The sequence below is a fragment of the Podarcis pityusensis genome (genome assembly GCF_964106645.2).
Source record: "Podarcis pityusensis genome assembly, chromosome: 1".
Lineage (NCBI taxonomy): Eukaryota > Metazoa > Chordata > Lepidosauria > Squamata > Lacertidae > Podarcis > Podarcis pityusensis.
This window is the reverse complement of record NC_138028.1, coordinates 135264766-135282403: the sequence shown is the minus strand read 5'-3', so window position 1 is coordinate 135282403 and position 17638 is coordinate 135264766. Positions and strand designations below refer to the sequence as shown.

The 17638-nt window shown below is 40.3% G+C and overlaps 2 protein-coding genes and 1 long non-coding RNA gene across 6 annotated transcripts in view; all 3 read left to right on the top strand.

Moving 5' to 3' along the window:
* Window positions 1–17638, top strand: part of LOC308484753 — a 210990-nt gene that overhangs the window by 8136 nt on the left and 185216 nt on the right. The window lies entirely within an intron of this gene.
* Window positions 3142–10123, top strand: LOC308484268 (UDP-glucuronosyltransferase 1A6-like). Of its 4 annotated transcripts, none has more exons than XM_081019058.1 (3): window positions 3156–5172; window positions 7994–8141; window positions 9990–10123. In XM_081019058.1, the coding sequence occupies exons 1-2, from the start codon at window positions 4309–4311 to the stop codon at window positions 8108–8110; spliced, it is 981 nt and encodes a 326-aa protein (XP_080875184.1). In that variant the 5' UTR covers window positions 3156–4308; the 3' UTR covers window positions 8111–8141; window positions 9990–10123. The 4 variants fall into 4 exon arrangements, with proteins under 4 accessions (XP_080875186.1, XP_080875187.1, XP_080875184.1 ...); XM_081019059.1 differs by lacking the exon at window positions 9990–10123 and adding an exon at window positions 9870–9941; XM_081019060.1 differs by lacking the exon at window positions 9990–10123 and having other exon boundaries at window positions 3142–5172; window positions 7976–8127.
* Window positions 9530–17638, top strand: part of LOC308483500 (UDP-glucuronosyltransferase 1A6-like) — a 35726-nt gene continuing 27617 nt past the window's right edge. Inside the window, exon 1 of the mRNA XM_081017517.1 lies at window positions 9530–10402. Coding sequence (XP_080873643.1) covers window positions 9545–10402 — 858 coding nt within the window. The 5' untranslated portion in view covers window positions 9530–9544. The remainder of the gene's footprint in view (window positions 10403–17638) is intronic.

Below are 17638 nucleotides of genomic sequence, written 5' to 3'. Positions count from 1 at the left end.
AGTAATTATAATGGCAATGGCGCTCAGCTGAGAAGTGCTGGAACTGAGATCTGGCACGTTATGGCCCCCCAAAAAGCCCTGGCTGTACCCATGCATGCTGCCTTGTTCTGTCACCGCATAAATTTGAAAGGGCCTAGCCCCTTCATTGAAAATATGATGGGGGGCATCCTACTTGGTGCTCTTGGCTGTACTTATTGCATGGCAGTGAAGTCATCCAGGACTTTCAGATCAGAACACATTGTTTCTAGATAGCAATGAGACTTGGACATCTCTTTTTCTATACAGTATATAAAATATTCAGCAACTTTTTTTATTTTTCTCAGAACTCTGGTACAATTTCTTACTGATTAACAATCTCCAGTTGGGGGGGGTGTTGTATATAAAAGATAGCTCTGGAGCTAGCTTGTTTACCCAGTTTAGAGGTGAAGGTACTTTAGCACATTTTACAAAAGCTGTTTAAAACAATAAAGAACAGGATGATGAAAGAACAAGTTCTAGTTAATATAGTTTGAGAACAGCCACTATAAAATTGAGTTAACAGATTAACCTAGCATGAATCAACACAATCAGCTTGAATTTTAAATGCATTTCTTCCTATCCATAGGGAGGTAATCAGTTCAAAGTCTGTTGTTTTAATATTTGATCCAATTTCAGGGAGATATCTACTAAAGTCCTGATGCAAGGCAACAATGTGATATCTAACCAATGTTTAATTGCTAGTCAGATATTAGTACAGTCAGAGGTAAATAGAGGACAGGACTCTTGTACCTTTTATCTATACCGTTCCTTTGAAATATGCTCACCTTAAAAGAACTATAACTTTTGTGCCTATTCTGCAGTATGAATGAAGAGAGTGCCATTTTGCCCTTCAATTCAGGCAGCAAAATGTTCCGGACCAGCCATGTGCTCCCATTTGTACGAACGATTGATATTAATTAATCAGATACAGAAACTGCTGGCTTCTTTTGCAAAATAGTCACTTCAAGAATTTAGTCTTACCTAATGCACCGTTTGTTTTAAGTTGCTTTATTTTTAAGACATGTCCTCTTCATCATTGCTGGCCAACAGAAGACAGACAGGATTAGAAAGACAACAACAACAATATCCTGCCCAAGAGTGGTTTCCCCACTCTGGGAGGCTTACAGAATGTATAAAACAAAATAAAACATCCAACATTAAAAACTTCCCAACACAGGGCTGCCTTCAGATGTCTTCTGAAAGTTGTATTGTTCTTTATCTCCTTGACAGTATTTAAAACATGGTAGCCCAATCCTGTGCATATTTACTTGGAAAGAAGACATTGGAAAGCAATGACTAGGATTGCATTTATACTGGGAAGTATCACTTGTACTACTTGTGTGCATGGATAGTAAATGCAGAAAAGAGGGAGTAGATGATGGTAATGGGAAAAACAAAATACTGTCCTGTAGTAATTGATGCACTATGACATTCCAGAGGTAAGCTTGAATGCATTAATCCTGTGTTCAGTACCTCTGGACCTATCAGGCAGGTAAGGGCAGAGAGTGGGATCATAAGAGAGAAAGACACCTGCTAGCGTACTAGAAATAGCTCAAAAATAACCTGCTTTTGAAATAAAGCCAAAGTGATGAGCCAGCCATCTTGGCTAAGAAATGAAGACCAAAACACCTTTATAATGAAGACTAGGTAGATGGGGCTTTCAGGCTTAGAAGTGAGGAGGGTTATTTTTAATTTTTATTGTGTACACTAAAACACTGCATGTTGATGTAGCAGTCACATAACATTGACCACAGGGGGGAAAGTCACTTCCCTTTAAAAATGTTAAAGGCACCTAACCCAGCACAAAAACTTCTATTTATTTCTAATAATTTTGTCAAGAAATAAAAATGTTACAGGAATTAATTGCTTTTTCCCTTTAAGGAACACACAAATGTTAAAGATGCCCTGTACAGCAACAAAAACCCACCTATTAATATGAAATTTGACAGGCTTCATTCTGTCTGAATGGGTACTATGCTCCAAATTTCATCCAATTCTATCAGAAATGTTGTAAGTTTATAAATATTTATTAACTTTCCAATTATAGTCCAGGAGGAAGTAATCAGGAGCTTCAGAAAATGAGGTGACATTTCACGTCAGATGCAAACCACATAATGTCAAATCATGCTGAGGCAACCTGTCATCTCAGCAACCTGTTATCTGAGCAAACAAAAGTGAGTTCGAAGGTGAATATCTTTATTTTATTATTTATGCACAGCCCTATTAGCTAGTATAATTGGTAGGTAGTTCCCCTCTAATATCATGCAGAAGATCCATTTTAAGAGCGAAAAGGCAGGAGTCAGAAATCTCTCTACTTTCATGGCACACAAAACACACTAGACTCCATGAAATTTCATTAACTCAGATTGAAGACTGCTTAACTTTTATATAGATCTTTTTAAGCTTTGCTTCCACGTGTTTACTACACATGAAAAAAGATATAGCCCCTGAGATTATGTGCCCTGCTGCCTCCACTGCTCATATATAACACATACACATTCAGTGACAAGTTAGCTGTATGTGTATAGGTGCTCAATACTGGTAATCTAATTTATTCTGGGGAGCTATTTTACATAAGCACACCAAGCCCAATCAACTACTCTGAAGTGAGGCCTGAGCCCTCAAAATCCAGTTTAGATTACTAAACTTTGAGAAGTATAGCTTAGGTTTTACACACACACACACACACACACACACACACACACATCTCATCTCCAGTGTGTCAAATCTCCCATTGTCATGTGCAGTTTGGCCCTTGGGCTGAGCTGATTTTGCAGCAGAACTTAGTTTAAGCTAACCTCTGAGTATGTCCATAGTTAACAGCTTTTTGTCTGTGCAACACTCCAGTTTCTTAGCACAGAGGCAGACCAACAGACGAAACTATGGCTTATCGACTCTGATCATAGCTGTCAACCTTCCCCTTTTTTGTGGGAAATTCCCTTATTTCAGCGCCGTTTTCCGCTGCTATCCCAGATTGTTAGAAATCCCGTAGACTGTCTCCGGGACAGGTGAGGCTACTGATCCCTTATTTTCAAATCTGAAAGTTGACAGCTATGACTCTGATATTTCCCCTGACCAAAGTAAGCATAAAACATGGTTTAAACCCGCATTCAAAATCACAGTTTCTGCTACTGGTGATCATAAGCTATGTTTCAATTATTATTTATTCAATTTGTATACCGTCCTTTATCAATCACAGGGCGATTCAGAACATAGAAATACAAACTGAGAGCATAAAATACATAAGAAAAACAAACCAATAACTCCCACCCCACACTTAAAAGGGCATAGCATGTTAAGCAGCCAAAGGCCTGGTTAATTAGTAGTGTTTTTGCCTGGTGCCAAAGATTCCACAAATCTCATGGAGGGGGCACACAAAAATAGGCCTCAAATGAGGATTTCAGGGTCTGGGTTGGTTCATATGGGGAGACGTGGTCCTTGAGGAATTGGAGTCCTGAGCCATTTAAGGCTTTATAGGCCAAAAGCTGCGCTTTGAATTAGGCCTGGAAACTAATTGGCAACCAGTGCAGTCGGACCAGGATTGGCGTAATATGCTCAAGCCATCTTGCCCTGGTGAGCAACCTAGCTGCCAAATTCTGAAGTTTCTGAACCGTCTTCAGAGGCAGCCCTACGTATAACATGTAATAATCTAATGAAGAAGACACTAACTAGAGTACAGACGACAGGAGTTAGGCTGTCTCTGTCCAGATAGGGGCCCAGCTGGGCTACCAGCTGAAGCTGATGGAAGGCACCCCATCAATAGCAGGCAGCCTCCTATCCATCTGGTTTAGGGAATCGCCCACTAACAGCGCCTCAATCTTATCCAGACTGAGCTTCAGGTTGTTGGCTCTCACCCAGCCCCCCTTCCTTTACAGACTTCTCACAAAACCACAGTTTATAAACACATTTTGATCTGGTCTCTGAACTGTCATGTCTCTTATCAGCAGCTTTCCCTAGCTGTTACATAACCTGTTTTTACCACTTTGCACTTCAGATTAGCCTATCACTTCCTTTCCTGATCCTTCCTAGTCAGGGCCTTTTGTTAGTTCATAAATGAGCTGTAGCATTGCACCATTGCTTATGGTGCTTCATTCTCAGGGCAAACAGGAGGGCTTTCATGGCCATGAACTTTCATCAGATCATGTTGGACTAATGATTAATGCAGACGGGTAGAATATCTGGCTTATAGACTAAAGCAAGATTAGTTTTTTATTCCTGCGCTAAACAAGTACACAATACAGAAATACACAAGGGTTTCCTCTTATTGACAGACGTTTTCTGGATGAAGAGATGGCTTATCTTTTTCATCGGCCTATCCACTTGACTGCATGGCTTCTGTTTTTGATTGCTATCATCAACTTTACTGAAACTGGGAAGCTGCTGGTGATACCTCAAGATGGAAGCCACTGGCTCAGCATGAATGCTGTTGTCAAGAAGCTCAGTGAAAAGGGTCATGAGGTAACAGTGGTGGCACCAGAAATTAATTTGCTCTTAAAGGAATCGAAGCATTATAAACAGAAAACCTACCCAGTGCCATACAAAAAGGCAGATCTTGATGCTAGATTTCGAAAGTTTGCTTCCAACCTTTTCCGTAAGGTTTCTTTTCCTTACACAATTCTTCAAGAATATCAGAACAACATGTATATAATAAATATGTTTTTCTACAACTGTGACAGCCTTCTGAGGAACAAAGAAATCATCAAGTACCTGGAAGAGACTCAGTTTGATGCGCTTTTCACAGATCCAGCTTTGCCATGTGGAGTCATTCTCGCTGAACATCTTTCCATCCCTTCCGTGTACTTCTTTCGTGGATTCCCATGCAGTTTAGAGCATGCGATTTGTAAATCTCCAAACCCTACTTCCTATATCCCAAGATGCTATACCAGGTACACAGACCAAATGACTTTCATCCAACGTGTGATTAATCTGTTTGTCAATTCTGTAGAAACATCACTTTTTAAAACTCTGTATAATAAGTATGAAGATATTGCTTCAGAATTTCTACAAAGAGATGTTCACTTACCAACACTTTACAGAAATAGCTCTATCTGGCTTTTACGGTACGACTTTGTATTTGAGTATCCCAGACCTGTGATGCCAGGTATGGTCTTCATTGGAGGGATAAATTGTGAAGAAGGCAAAATCCTGCCACAGGTACGTCCATTACTTTTTATTCACAAATTCTTTAAGGATAAAAATTGCATTCAAGTGAGAAGTGCTTATGCATGTAATAGTACATGTAAAGGATATGAATAATAAATTGCACATTGTGAACGTCAATCATGAGGGTTGCATTTGCGTTATTTCCATAATGAATGGAACATCATCCAGTTAACATTGCAAATGAAATCAAACCGTTTAGAATACACCAAGTGATAGAATTTAAGACATGGCTCCAAAACTAATGTTGCAGTCTTATGCACACCTACTCAAGAGCAAGTTACATTTAATTCAATGAAACTTACTTCCAGGTAAACACACATAGGATGCTAGGGGTATATTATAAAAGAATGTTCTGATTACACTTTGTGAACTAGGTAAAAGTCTGGTTTATAGTTGCATGGATGACTGGCTGCATAGAAACTATATCAGAGTTGCTAGGGTCTTCTGCGTAATTGCTGGGAGAGGTCAATGGGACTTATTCTGAATAGACATATTGTGCTGTTGGAGTATGTTTTGTTGGATGTGTTGCAGCCGGTTGGACTTGAGCATGTGGACCCAGATGTATGAGTAGATTCAGCCCTGGGTCTGCATACCCAGGTTTCTGTGGTGGCCAGAAATTTGCACAGTTAAAATTTGTGCACAATCTGTGCCCATTCCTGTAGTCTGATCTGGCCACAATGACACATCTTAGTTACATCCTGTTTGGATTACTGCGGGGTTGCCTTTGAAATGTAGTCAGAAACTTCAACTGGCCCTAAGAGGTGCAGACAAACTGTTGACGGGCTGGTAGTAAGGAGCATATGACCCTTGTTACAGCAGCTCCACTGGCTACCAGTCTGTTTCTGGCAATGGTAAACATCTGGAATTCCCAATAAACTGCAAGTCTAATGTCCATTAGATATGTCTACAGAGTTCCCATTCTTTCAAAGATTTATAATACTTTGCAGTTAGACCATCTGGCCCTGGAGATTTGCCCAATTTCATATCCTGAATAGCTCCTTCCACCTCTTGGTCAGATATTATAGAGTTTAGTATTGATTTGCTCTCTTGAGATACTTTTTGTAAACCATTAATTTTCAAAAACCGATCAATGTCTAATTCTTTCTGGGTCTCCTGCGTATATAACTGTTTAAAGTAGTTCTGGAAACACTTTCGAATCTCTCCAGGATTCTGTATATTCTTCCCTTCTACTACCAAGTTCGTAATAGTATTAAGCTTTTGTCTTTTTTTCATTTGCCAGGCCAATAATTTCCCACACTTATTTGCCGATTCAAATGTCTTTTGTTTCATCTGTTTGATCTTCCATTCTATTTCCTGATTCATCAGTTTCATATATTGTACTTGGTATAACTTTATCTCTTTTAAAATCTCCTGTGAGTTCGGTTTCACCCTCAGTCTTTTTTCTCCATCTTTAATTTTCTCCAAAAATTTTTCTCTCTTCTCATTTTGGTGTCTTTTCCTAATTGCGTTTTGTTGTATCAAAAATCCTCTCATCACCGCTTTGCTGGCATCCCAGATCACTCTTTTCTCAGTCGTAGTGTTCATATTTATCTCAAAGTAGTCTCTCAGATTTTTCTGGGCCTTTTTAATTATTTCCTCGTTCCTAAGCAAGGAGTCATTCATCCTCCATCTGAAAGCTCCAATTGGCGTTAGTATCATTTCCATCTTTACTGGATTATGATCAGAGCAAATTTTCGGACAAATTACCGTTTTTATCATCTTAGGAGCCAATCCCCTGGTTATCCAAATTTGGTCTATTCTTGTCCATGTCATTTTTGCTTCAGAGAAGAAGGTTCCTTCTCTTTCCAAAGGGTTCTTTATTCTCCAAATGTCCACAAGGTCCATATTGTCAGTCATTTCAAAAAATGTCTTTGGTAGTCTACCATCTTTCGTCACCGTTTGTCTTTGGGCTTTATCCATATTTGTAGACACTACTCCGTTCATGTCTCCCATCAAAATTATATTGTAATCCAAGTAATCCAATAGGGTTTCATGCAGTTTTTTAAAGAATTCTGATTTTCCCTCATTTGGCGCGTAGACTCCTAATATCAAAAACTTCTGACCATGAAGCTGGATTTCAATTGCTATATATCTTCCTTGGTCATCTTTGAACAAAAATTTTGGTGACAGGCTTTCCTTTGCGTAGAGTACTACTCCTCTTTTTTTCACATTGTCCGATGAGATAAATTCTTCTCCCAATCTTCCCATGAAGAAGATACAAATTATAATGACATACAAATTCCATTGCAAACACACATTTTAAATGACCTATTTCCTTTGTTACGGACAGAGGATATAATACTTCTTGATCTATCCACTTTGCAGTTACCTCTGGCTCCCTTTCTCCAATTACAGTCAAAGTGCTCAAATATAAATGTCTTAATTAAATTAGGTAATGGGGCTTGAGGCTTTTTTAGGTGGAGCACACCTATCCTGATCTCTTGTGATAAGCATGGTAATGCTAAAGGTACCTAAAGCAGTGCCATAGCTAGAGGGGGGGGGCAGCAGGGTTAGACAGGTGTTTTGCCCCAGGTGAAGCCTCCAGAGGGGCACCACAGAGGCTCCCAGCCTGTGTGTGTGTGTGTGTTTGTGTGTACACAAATGCTTGGGTGGGTGGTAGGGGGTGCAAACTGGGTTTTTGGCCCCAGGGGAAATACAGCCTATCTAAACAGCAGTGACATTCTGAACTAATAAACGTGAAATGAATAAATATGATTGACTTAAAAATGCTAAAATGATTCCAGTTGTATGCCCTGTATTCCTTTGTGGTTCTTATTCCTTTGATAAGGTATAGGTTGGATTCCTACTGTAGGTCAGGCGTTCAGCAGTTGGACTTGATGACTCGGTGGGCTTCGTTCTCATTCTACATGGATTTCTTATTCTACCTAAGCTGGAGTTGTGGGCACAAAAAAGAAAACCGCATTTTTAACTGAAGAAGACAACCTTTATTTCACATTCAGGTTAGAAACCGATGTAATCCATGTTCTGACATCAAAAGATGACTGTTGCATTTGTAAATACTGTGAACCGCCCTGATTGAGAGCAGTATACAAATTTAATAAATTAAAAAAATAATAGAGGATTGTTGGTATTTTACTGCCGATGGATGAAATATATCCTAAGCCAGTTTTGATGAATTTATAAATAAATTAGGAGTTTATTATTCAGTTTGACCCTGATTGATTCAGCACTTCTGAAATAGCCCAATTTGAACTGACCCAATTCAGAAGTTCTGTTGTTCAGCTTGGGTCAGATTCTGATTCTTGATTTGGGAAAACTGAAGCCTCACACTTCCCTCTTTACTATGGTCTTCTTCTTTTTTAAGGCTATGACTTTTTTTTCCAGAATTAGATGAAATCAAGTGGGGGGGACGACAAGAAACTGTTTTGAATGGCCAGTTCCTCTGGCAGCTGCTCCTTTGCAAAGGCTCCAAGGTCCTGATGGCAAAATTTCATTCTCACTTTTCTCCCACCCCTGCCCAGTACAGTGAAATGTACAGCCTTAAGGTTAAATTACCTGACAGTTAGAATTCCATAATGGTTTTTGATTTTGTGCAAAGTAGCCATACATATGCAGCTACTTGGAGTTAAAACATGGCCATACTAACATGCCATTTTCCCAGTCAAAATGACCCACAACTTGCTTCTCACTCCATGGAGAAAAAAGAGACCTCCTGCTTGATGGGTAGAGAGAGCAGCTTTCTGCTCCAGATTTGAAGCTTCCAAGTGCATAATGGAACTAAGTAATGAGGGTTTAGGGCAGCAGTCAGGGAGATAAACGTAAGGGAACAGCTACCAGGAAGTGAGTTAGCAGAAACAGACCGGGGATAGAGAAAGTTGGGGAGCTGAAAGCAAGTTTGTTTGAATAAAGTTGGTTCATATTACTCCTGTTTGATCATTCATGTAACTGACATCATGTGGCATACCGCTTGGTAAAACAACCAAATATCACTTGGTAAACAAAGCAAAGCAAAAAAGCTGATGCAAGCATATGTATGAGTAGTGCTGCCTGCAGTTTGACCCTCAGAGATTGATTTGGAACAGCAAACAGATCACGCCACAAACCTGTGAAGAGATGCATGCTGTATTAAGGAGGTCACTTCCAGACAAGATGTCTGGTACATTATTTTTGGGCACCCATGTCTGAAGAAGATTTTGTGCGAGCTACAAAATCAGGCCAAATTTCTAACTGATCCAGTGCAAGTATTTCACCAGTGTCACTGGGGAAAGTGACTCTCATTAATCAGCAACCTTGGGCTTTATACCAATCATTAACAATATGGGCAGGTAAATCCAAGGTTAACGGCACGCTGCTCAGGATTTAAAAGGTAGCGTTACATCACAAATGTTGGCTGTCATTGAAGATGGATTCCGCCGTGCCTCGCTTTCATGGCAGTGCTGTCTGTCTTGTCTTTGTTCTCATCTGCTTTGGAGAGGCAAAGAGGCTGCTAGTGATACCTCAGGATGGAAGCCACTGGCTCAGCATGCGTGCTGTAGTGGAGAAGCTCAGTGAAAGAGGGCATGAGATAGTTGTGGTGGCTCCAGAAGTTAATCTGCTCATGAAAGAATCAAAGTATTACACAAGGAAAATATTTGCTGTGCCGTATACAGCAGATGATCTTTCCCAGCGTTTCCGTTCGTTTGGCAACCAGCCCTTTGATGAAGTCTCTTTTCCTGCCATGATTTTAGGAGCATATAGGAGCTTAATGCATCTCATTGAGATGTTTTTCATTAATTGCAAAAGCCTTCTGAGGAACAGAGAAGTCATGAAGTACCTGGAAGAGACTCAGTTTGATGCACTTTTCACAGATCCAGCTTTGCCATGTGGAGTCATCCTCGCTGAACATCTCTCCATCCCTTCTGTGTACTTCTTTCGTGGATTCCCATGCGGTTTAGAGAATGCTATCAGCAAATGTCCAGACCCAGTTTCTTATGTCCCAAGATGCTATAGCAGCCACACTGATCACATGACATTTGCCCAGCGAGTGTTGAACCAGCTCATTAGCTTCTTAGAGACGCCACTTTTTAAGAGACTGTATATTTCTTACCAAGAGCTTGCTTCAGAACTCCTTCAGAGAGACGTTCACTTACCAACACTTTACAGAAATGGCTCTGTCTGGCTTTTACGATATGACTTTGTATTTGAGTATCCCAGACCTGTGATGCCAAATATGGTCTTCATTGGAGGAATTAACTGTGAAGAAGGCAAAATCCTGCCAGAGGTAGGTGCTATGTATCAATGGTTTTGAACTTAGATCTGTGTTGCTACCATGCTCTTTGCTACGAACACAGCCACACTTGAATGAATTATCATAGTGAGATGTTGATTTCTGTACTCCTGTTTGAAAACAAGTTTGGTAGGGGCATGAGATGGGACATTTGTGGCTGTAGCTCAGCAGTTGTGGAGATAAACCTTTGCTTAAAGAAAACTGCCTGGTCCTGTGATTATTTGATCTGAGAAACATGGCCGTATTGACTTGTTACAGCAGGGGTTTGTCAAAATTGCATTTCTGGTGCTTGTTGATATTGAGGGATAGTGTATAAACTATATCTGCTGTTTTCCATTTCATTTGTGACTTTTAACTGTTATTATATTTTTATGTCACAAGTTAGTTGCAACCTCTTTAATAGGCCCCATGCAAGCTACACTGTTATTCAGGAGGGATGGTTAAGGGTGGGGGGGGAATGAAAAAGGTGTTATTTGAGTATGATACAAACCAACACCCCCACAGAGAACTGGATCAGATTAAAAAGAGCAGTGTAGTAGAAGCTGGGGAGAAGGAGGAGAGAGAAATAGAAGAAATGGGTATGTGTGCAGTTATATCCCTGGCCTTCTTTACAAACTATATGAAAAACATGTCAAAATGGAGGGGGAACAAGAGTGCCTAGGTGAATCTAAAAAGGAAGGCATTCCTTGAGCACAATGTTTTACTGGGCAAGGATCACACGATGAGCAGCTACAGGGACGGGGGCTCAAAGGAAGGAGACGCAAGAGAGTCAGCCTGCCTGGGTTTATGCCACTAACTGCTCCCCTAAAATTACACTGGTTTCAGAAGTCTAAGCTCAGTTATAGTCTTAGAAAGAAAAAATTACGACCTAAATGCATTTGCAATGAAGTATCAAGGTGCAGAAAAGGAAAGAATCAATGAGATGTCCTTGACAACAGGGAATGCTTGACTCTAGATGGATGCGTACATTTCAAGCACACCCCCCCCCCCGGAAAAATAAACCTGGAAACTGTGATTGATTAAGTGTGCTGGGAGCTGTAGCTCTGTGATTAACAAACTACAGTTCCCAGGATTCTTTGTGAGGGGAACTTTAATTGTGTTTGCAGCCTTATTGGGAGGTCACAGAGGTTTCAGTAGCCAACTGATAAGTGATACAGTGTGGTTTTGATTGAATTATCAAACAGGGAACACATGACTTTAGCTCTTCCAAGTTCAGCTGTCAAGTCAGCGGGAAAAGTCTGGGGCATTCTCCTCTGCATTTCAGTAGGGGGTGTTGACTGTAACTGAGAAATGAATCCTGTCCTAACTTGTTAGCTCTTGCCGGGGATCATTTCCAGATAAAACAGAGAATTGTGAACCAAGGGGATAGTGTGAGAAGGAACAGAAAATGGGGGCAAATTTTTATTTTAGACTTTGGCAGCCTAACTGCAGACCTGTAGCCTCTACTATGGGTCGGCCAATCATGTTACATCACTCAAGAATCAGGTGGACTCTAACGTGTCACAATACCCAATAAGGAAAGCTCTGGTTTAAAGAGTTGTGGTAGCAAGTACTTAATGCCCTGATAAGGAGTGACAGCCCCCACTACCTGCCAGTACATTCCTGCCTGTGTTACTATGATGGATGATAGGATATTGTGCAACTTGACACCCAGTCACAGCACACCAGTATACAGTAGGCCTGCAGCTTACACAGGGGTACATTTCAGGGATTGTGCCTAAAGCTAAAACCATGAATAGTCAATATACAATGGCAGGTGGTATTGCCAAAGTACTTTTTCCCTCCCCTTTTTATTCCCTCCCTCTGCCCCCTATTTATTCATTCATTGCCAAGTGAATTAAGCTGAATGCGCACAAGTTAAATGTGAGTAAGTTGTGGGCTTACTATACAGGAGAATCAAATGGGGCTATATCCCTTGGCTTATGCTGTGCATACTTAGAGCTCACAAGGTGGGAGAACATGTGCTTTGTTTTTTTTTTTAATTAATATTTATTAAAGTTTCAGAAAGAATAAAATCACATTAATAAACAAGAAGATTTTAACAAAACAGAAAACAATACGCCATACAAAATACAAAATACAAAGTAGAAAAAAGAAAAAAAAGAAAAAAGAAAGAAAAAACAGTTAAAAATAGTTCCGTCCTTTCATAACCTCTTTTAGGTTTACTTATTTCCCGGACTTCCTCATACCTCCCTCTTTTGTATTCCAATTCAATTTATAAACCCAGCAATTTCTTTCCCTCCTTTTTAATTCCAATCCTAAATCTTAATATATTATGACATTAAATTTTTACCTATTTGAACCAATTTTTCCATTTCTCTTAATCTTTTTAGTCTTAATCCTTAATCTTGATACATTTATTGCTTTAAAACCTGTTCAGCTAGAAGCCACTTAACTTCAAACCAATATCACTCTAACATTCATTAATTTTGCAGTGTTTCTGTAAATAAACTTTAAATTTCTTCCAATCTTCTTCCACCGACTCTTCTCCCTGGTCACGGATTCTGCCAGTCATTTCCGCCAATTCCATATAGTCCATCATTTTCATCTGCCATTCCTCCAGTGTGGGTAGCTCTTGTGTCTTCCAATACTTTGCGATAAGTATTCTTGCTGCTGTTGTAGCGTACATAAAGAAAGTTCTGTCCTTCTTTAACACCGATTGGTCGACTATGCCCAGGAGAAAGGCCTCTGGTTTCTTCAAGCAGGTATATTTAAATACCTTTTTTAATTCATTATAAATCATCTCCCAGAAAACCTTAATCCTTGGGCACGTCCACCAAAGGTGAAAGAATGTACCTTCAGTTTCTTTACATTTCCAACATTTGTTATCGGGCAAATGGTAGATTTTTGCAAGCTTGACTGGGGTTATGTACCACCTGTATATCATTTTCATAATATTCTCTCTTAGGGCATTACATGCCGTAAACTTCATACCTGTGGTCCATAACTGTTCCCAGTCAGCAAACATAATATTATGTCCGACATCTTGTGCCCATTTAATCATAGCAGATTTCACCGTTTCATCCTGAGTATTCCATTTCAACAGCAAGTTATACATTCTTGACAAATTCTTAGTTTTGAGTTCTGTTTCTAATTTTGATTTTTCCACCTGGAAGCCAATTTTCTTGTCCAAATTGTATGCCTCCATTATCTGATAATAATGAAGCCAGTCTCGCACTTTATTTTTTAGTTTTTCAAAACTCTGCAGTTTCAATCTATCTCCATCTTGTTCTAAAATTTCCCAATATTTCAGCCATTTGACCTCCATACTGAGCTTTTTCAAGGCTTTCGCTTCCATCGGTGACAGCCACCTTGGGGTTTTATTTTCCAATAAGTCCTTATATCTTATCCAAACATTAAACAAAGCTTTCCTGACAATATGATTTTTAAATGCTTTATGTGCTTTGACCTTATCATACCACAAATATGCATGCCATCCAAATACATTGTTAAAACCTTCTAAATCCAAAATGTCAGTGTTTTCAAGAAGCAGCCATTCTTTCAACCAGCAAAAAGCTGCTGAATCATAATAAAGTTTGAGGTCTGGCAGGGCAAATCCACCTCTTTCCTTTGCATCTGTTAGTATTTTAAATTTTATTCTGGGTTTCTTGCCCTGCCAGACAAATCTAGAAATATCTCTCTGCCACCTCTTGAAACAGTCCATTTTGTCCAGAATTTGCAGTGTTTGAAACAAAAACAACATTCTAGGCAATACATTCATTTTTACCGCAGCAATACGGCCCAGCAGTGAAAGCTTCAAATTTGACCAAATTTCTAAATCTTTTTTCACTTCAGCCCAACATTTTTCATAGTTATCTTTAAATAAATTCCCATTTTTTGCTGTCATTTTAATCCCCAGATATTTAACTTTCTTAACCACTGTTAAACCTGTCGCATTCTGAAACCTCTCTCTCTCCATTGGTGTTAGATTTTTCTCTAAAACCTTAGTTTTTAACTTGTTCAATTTAAATCCTGCAACCTGACCAAATTCTTGAATCAGTTCTAAAACCCTTTTGGTACTAGATTCTGGCTCCTGTAACGTCAATACTAAATCATCTGCAAATGCTCTCAATTTGTACTGTTTAGCTCCGACCTGTATACCTTTAACCAACTGGTCCCTTCTAATCATGTTCAGTAAAACCTCCAGGACCGAAATAAAAAGTAGTGGGGAAATTGGGCATCCTTGTCGTGTCCCTTTTTCTATCTTAAGTTCTTCCGTCACCACATTATTTACAATTAATTTAGCCTTTTGTTCTGAATAAATTGCACTTATACCGTTTTCAAAGCCTTGGCCTACCCCCATACCCTGTAGGTTCTTCTTCATAAAACGCCAAGAAATGTTGTCAAAAGCTTTCTCCGTGTCCACAAATATCAAAACTGCTTTAGTATTTATGTTCACTTCTGGTTTTTCCAAAATATCAATTATATTCCTCAAATTGTCAGACAAGTGTCTTCCCGGGAGAAAGCCCGCTTGATCTTTATGAATCTCTTCCATCAACACTTTTTTAAATCTCTTAGCCAAAATGTCTGCAAAAATTTTGTAATCCACATTAAGTAATGATATGGGGCGGTAGTTCTTAAGCTGTGTCTTTTCAGTCTCTGTTTTCGGTACAAGTGTAATATAAGCTTCTTTCCACGACTCTGGTGCCCTTTTCCCCTCCATTATTTCATTACAGACCTCTTTCAAGGGTTGTACTAGCCATTCTTTCAAAGATCTATAATATCTAGAAGTCAATCCATCCGGTCCTGGAGACTTACCCAGAGAACATGTGCTTTGAGGGTCATTGAAGGAGCCGTGAAATAGGCAAGTTTGCTGATGATACAAAATCTTCAGTGTGATGAAAACAAAAAGAGATTGCATTCAATGTAAGCAAGTGCAAAGTGAAGCATGAAAGCCAAAGAAGTGTGAGTGGGACATTTTCTCCTAGTCTACTGGCCACGTTTTCTGCAGCTGGGGAGAAAAGCCTTAACTTTCTCCCCATTTGTTGCCATCTCCCCCTAACTGCACCCCACTTGGCAATTAGTCTCAGTACATGGAAACTTCCCCCAAATTGCTGGGCCAGGATGAGGCACAGGATTATGAGACAGTTGCAGCTACCTCCAAATTCACACCCTTCCTGCACAACAATTAGACTAATGGGGAAATGTGACCTTTTTTTTTTTTTTTAACTGCAGGGGGAGAAAGGGAAAGAAAAGAGAAATAAATAAAGAATAAGTGAGGTGGACGGGAGTTTTAAATTGCTGTGATTGGAAGGGAGGGAGGATGCTGATGGGTAAAAGTTTTCTGAAAGTAGCATGTATGTGTGGATAAATATGTGTTAATTGGAACTTATTTTGATTTTGGCCTTGCCCACCACTGGCATGAGGCAGTTGCCTGTGAAAGGATTGTGACCTGTGACTTAAAAAATGTTCTCTGCCCATGCTCTAGATTCTGGCAGCAGAGTCTGGCTACAGATCTTGGCAGTGGTTTTGTAAATATATATGGCTTCCCATTGTTCCATTCTTATGGAGGCATATTTGTGTAGTATCCTCTTTTTGTTAAGGTGGAGCTTTTGCTTGGGAGAAGTCTTCCACTTCAGTGTCAGGGGTCTCTGTGGAACAAATGTTGGTCTTAGCCATTCTCATCCTCCCTCAGAATCTATACATTTATTTACAATATGCCCCATATTTATGTTAACATTGCCAAGGCTCGAAGTTACAGTATTGGCTGTTTGCATTTGCAATTACATGCACATTTCTCTTTGGTGTTTGTACAATAAGCTTGGTTTCAGATCCTCTTGTCTCATTGGGAGGGGTGGAAAGGCAAAACCTCATCAGGTGAGAACATCACTCACTGCTTGAGGATCTGAACTGGCCGCAAGCCCTTCCTGTGTCCTGGAGACTCCAGTATAGGAGAAGCCTTTTTGCCAGCACCTTTGAAACCCCAGCAGACCACTTTGCCATCCTTGGACTCCAGTCTGGAAGCCCCAGCCGAACAGTGGTCTTCCCAGCGCCATCACTCAGCTGCTCCTGAAGTAAGTTAGAGCCAGGGCTGGCCCAAGACATTTTGTCACCTGAGGTGAGCCACAAAATGGCTCCCCCCCCCCCAATCCACCAGTGAAAATCAAGAACAGAGGGGTAATAAAGATCCTCGTAGAGAACAAGGAGGAAGTAAAGATCTACATCAAGAGCGGGGTGGGGGGCATCAAATCAACCTTACCCAATGGTTGAAGTGGGAATCAAAGACTATTTTGTGTTGGGGGGGCTGTTCTGCATCACATTGGGTGGGTGCAGAACCCAGGAGACCCCAGAGGGCAACCCTCACCATTTTCTTGCTATGGGTGGGAGACGAGCAGTGCCTCCTTTTTGCAGAGAGGCCTCTGTAGAGGTGGCCTGGGGGTGGGCTGCCAAGGAGGTGGTAGATCTGCCCCCAAGTAGCAGCCAGCAATGCATTTCTTGGAGACTGAATCTGCTGCCCCTGTGGATCTTGCGGCCCGAGATTTTGCTCTCTCAGCCTGACAGTCACAAGGAGCTATCCAAGGTGCTATGTTGTCTTTGCTGGTCTGTGACCGAAATAAAATTTGGTGCTGATACTATGTTTTCTTTGAATTTGGCCTTATCTGACCTCTGTGTTGCCCGACTTTGATTCAACAGAACCTGAATTATTACGTGTTTTCCTTACTAGCACACAAACTCACACCTAAGATATCTCCGATGTTTGTGTTACAGCTCCATTTGGCTAAGATAAATGGGTTCTTTAAAGAAGTCCAGCATTCCCTTCCTCAGGGTGAAAGCAGGAGCTCCCACATCCCTGGTGTCAGGCCGCCAGCTGGCCAGGAAAGCAAGAGTGGGGAGTGATAGGCGCAAATGGGGAGAAGAGAGATGTAGCTCAGCATGGCTCATGATAAGGCTGGCAATGGCGGTGTCGCTGTCATAACTGCATCCCAAACATGCTCCCCTGGCACCACACAATTAAAATAACTGTATCAGACTTTGTGAGGAGTAGGAAGGGGAATTATGGGTAAATCTGAGGCTATTGGTGATAAAATCTCACATTATCACTGCTCAGATAATGATGAGTCAGCTCAGAAGCTGAAAGACTCCTGCAGAGCACAGTGTTATATTAGGTGGTGATGAAACTGTGCAAGAAGTTTATTTAATATGAACATTTAAATTAAATAACGTGTCACACAAATACAATCCTATAGAGCAATGATGTTTTCAGTTGAAGAATAAATAGGATTCATTATG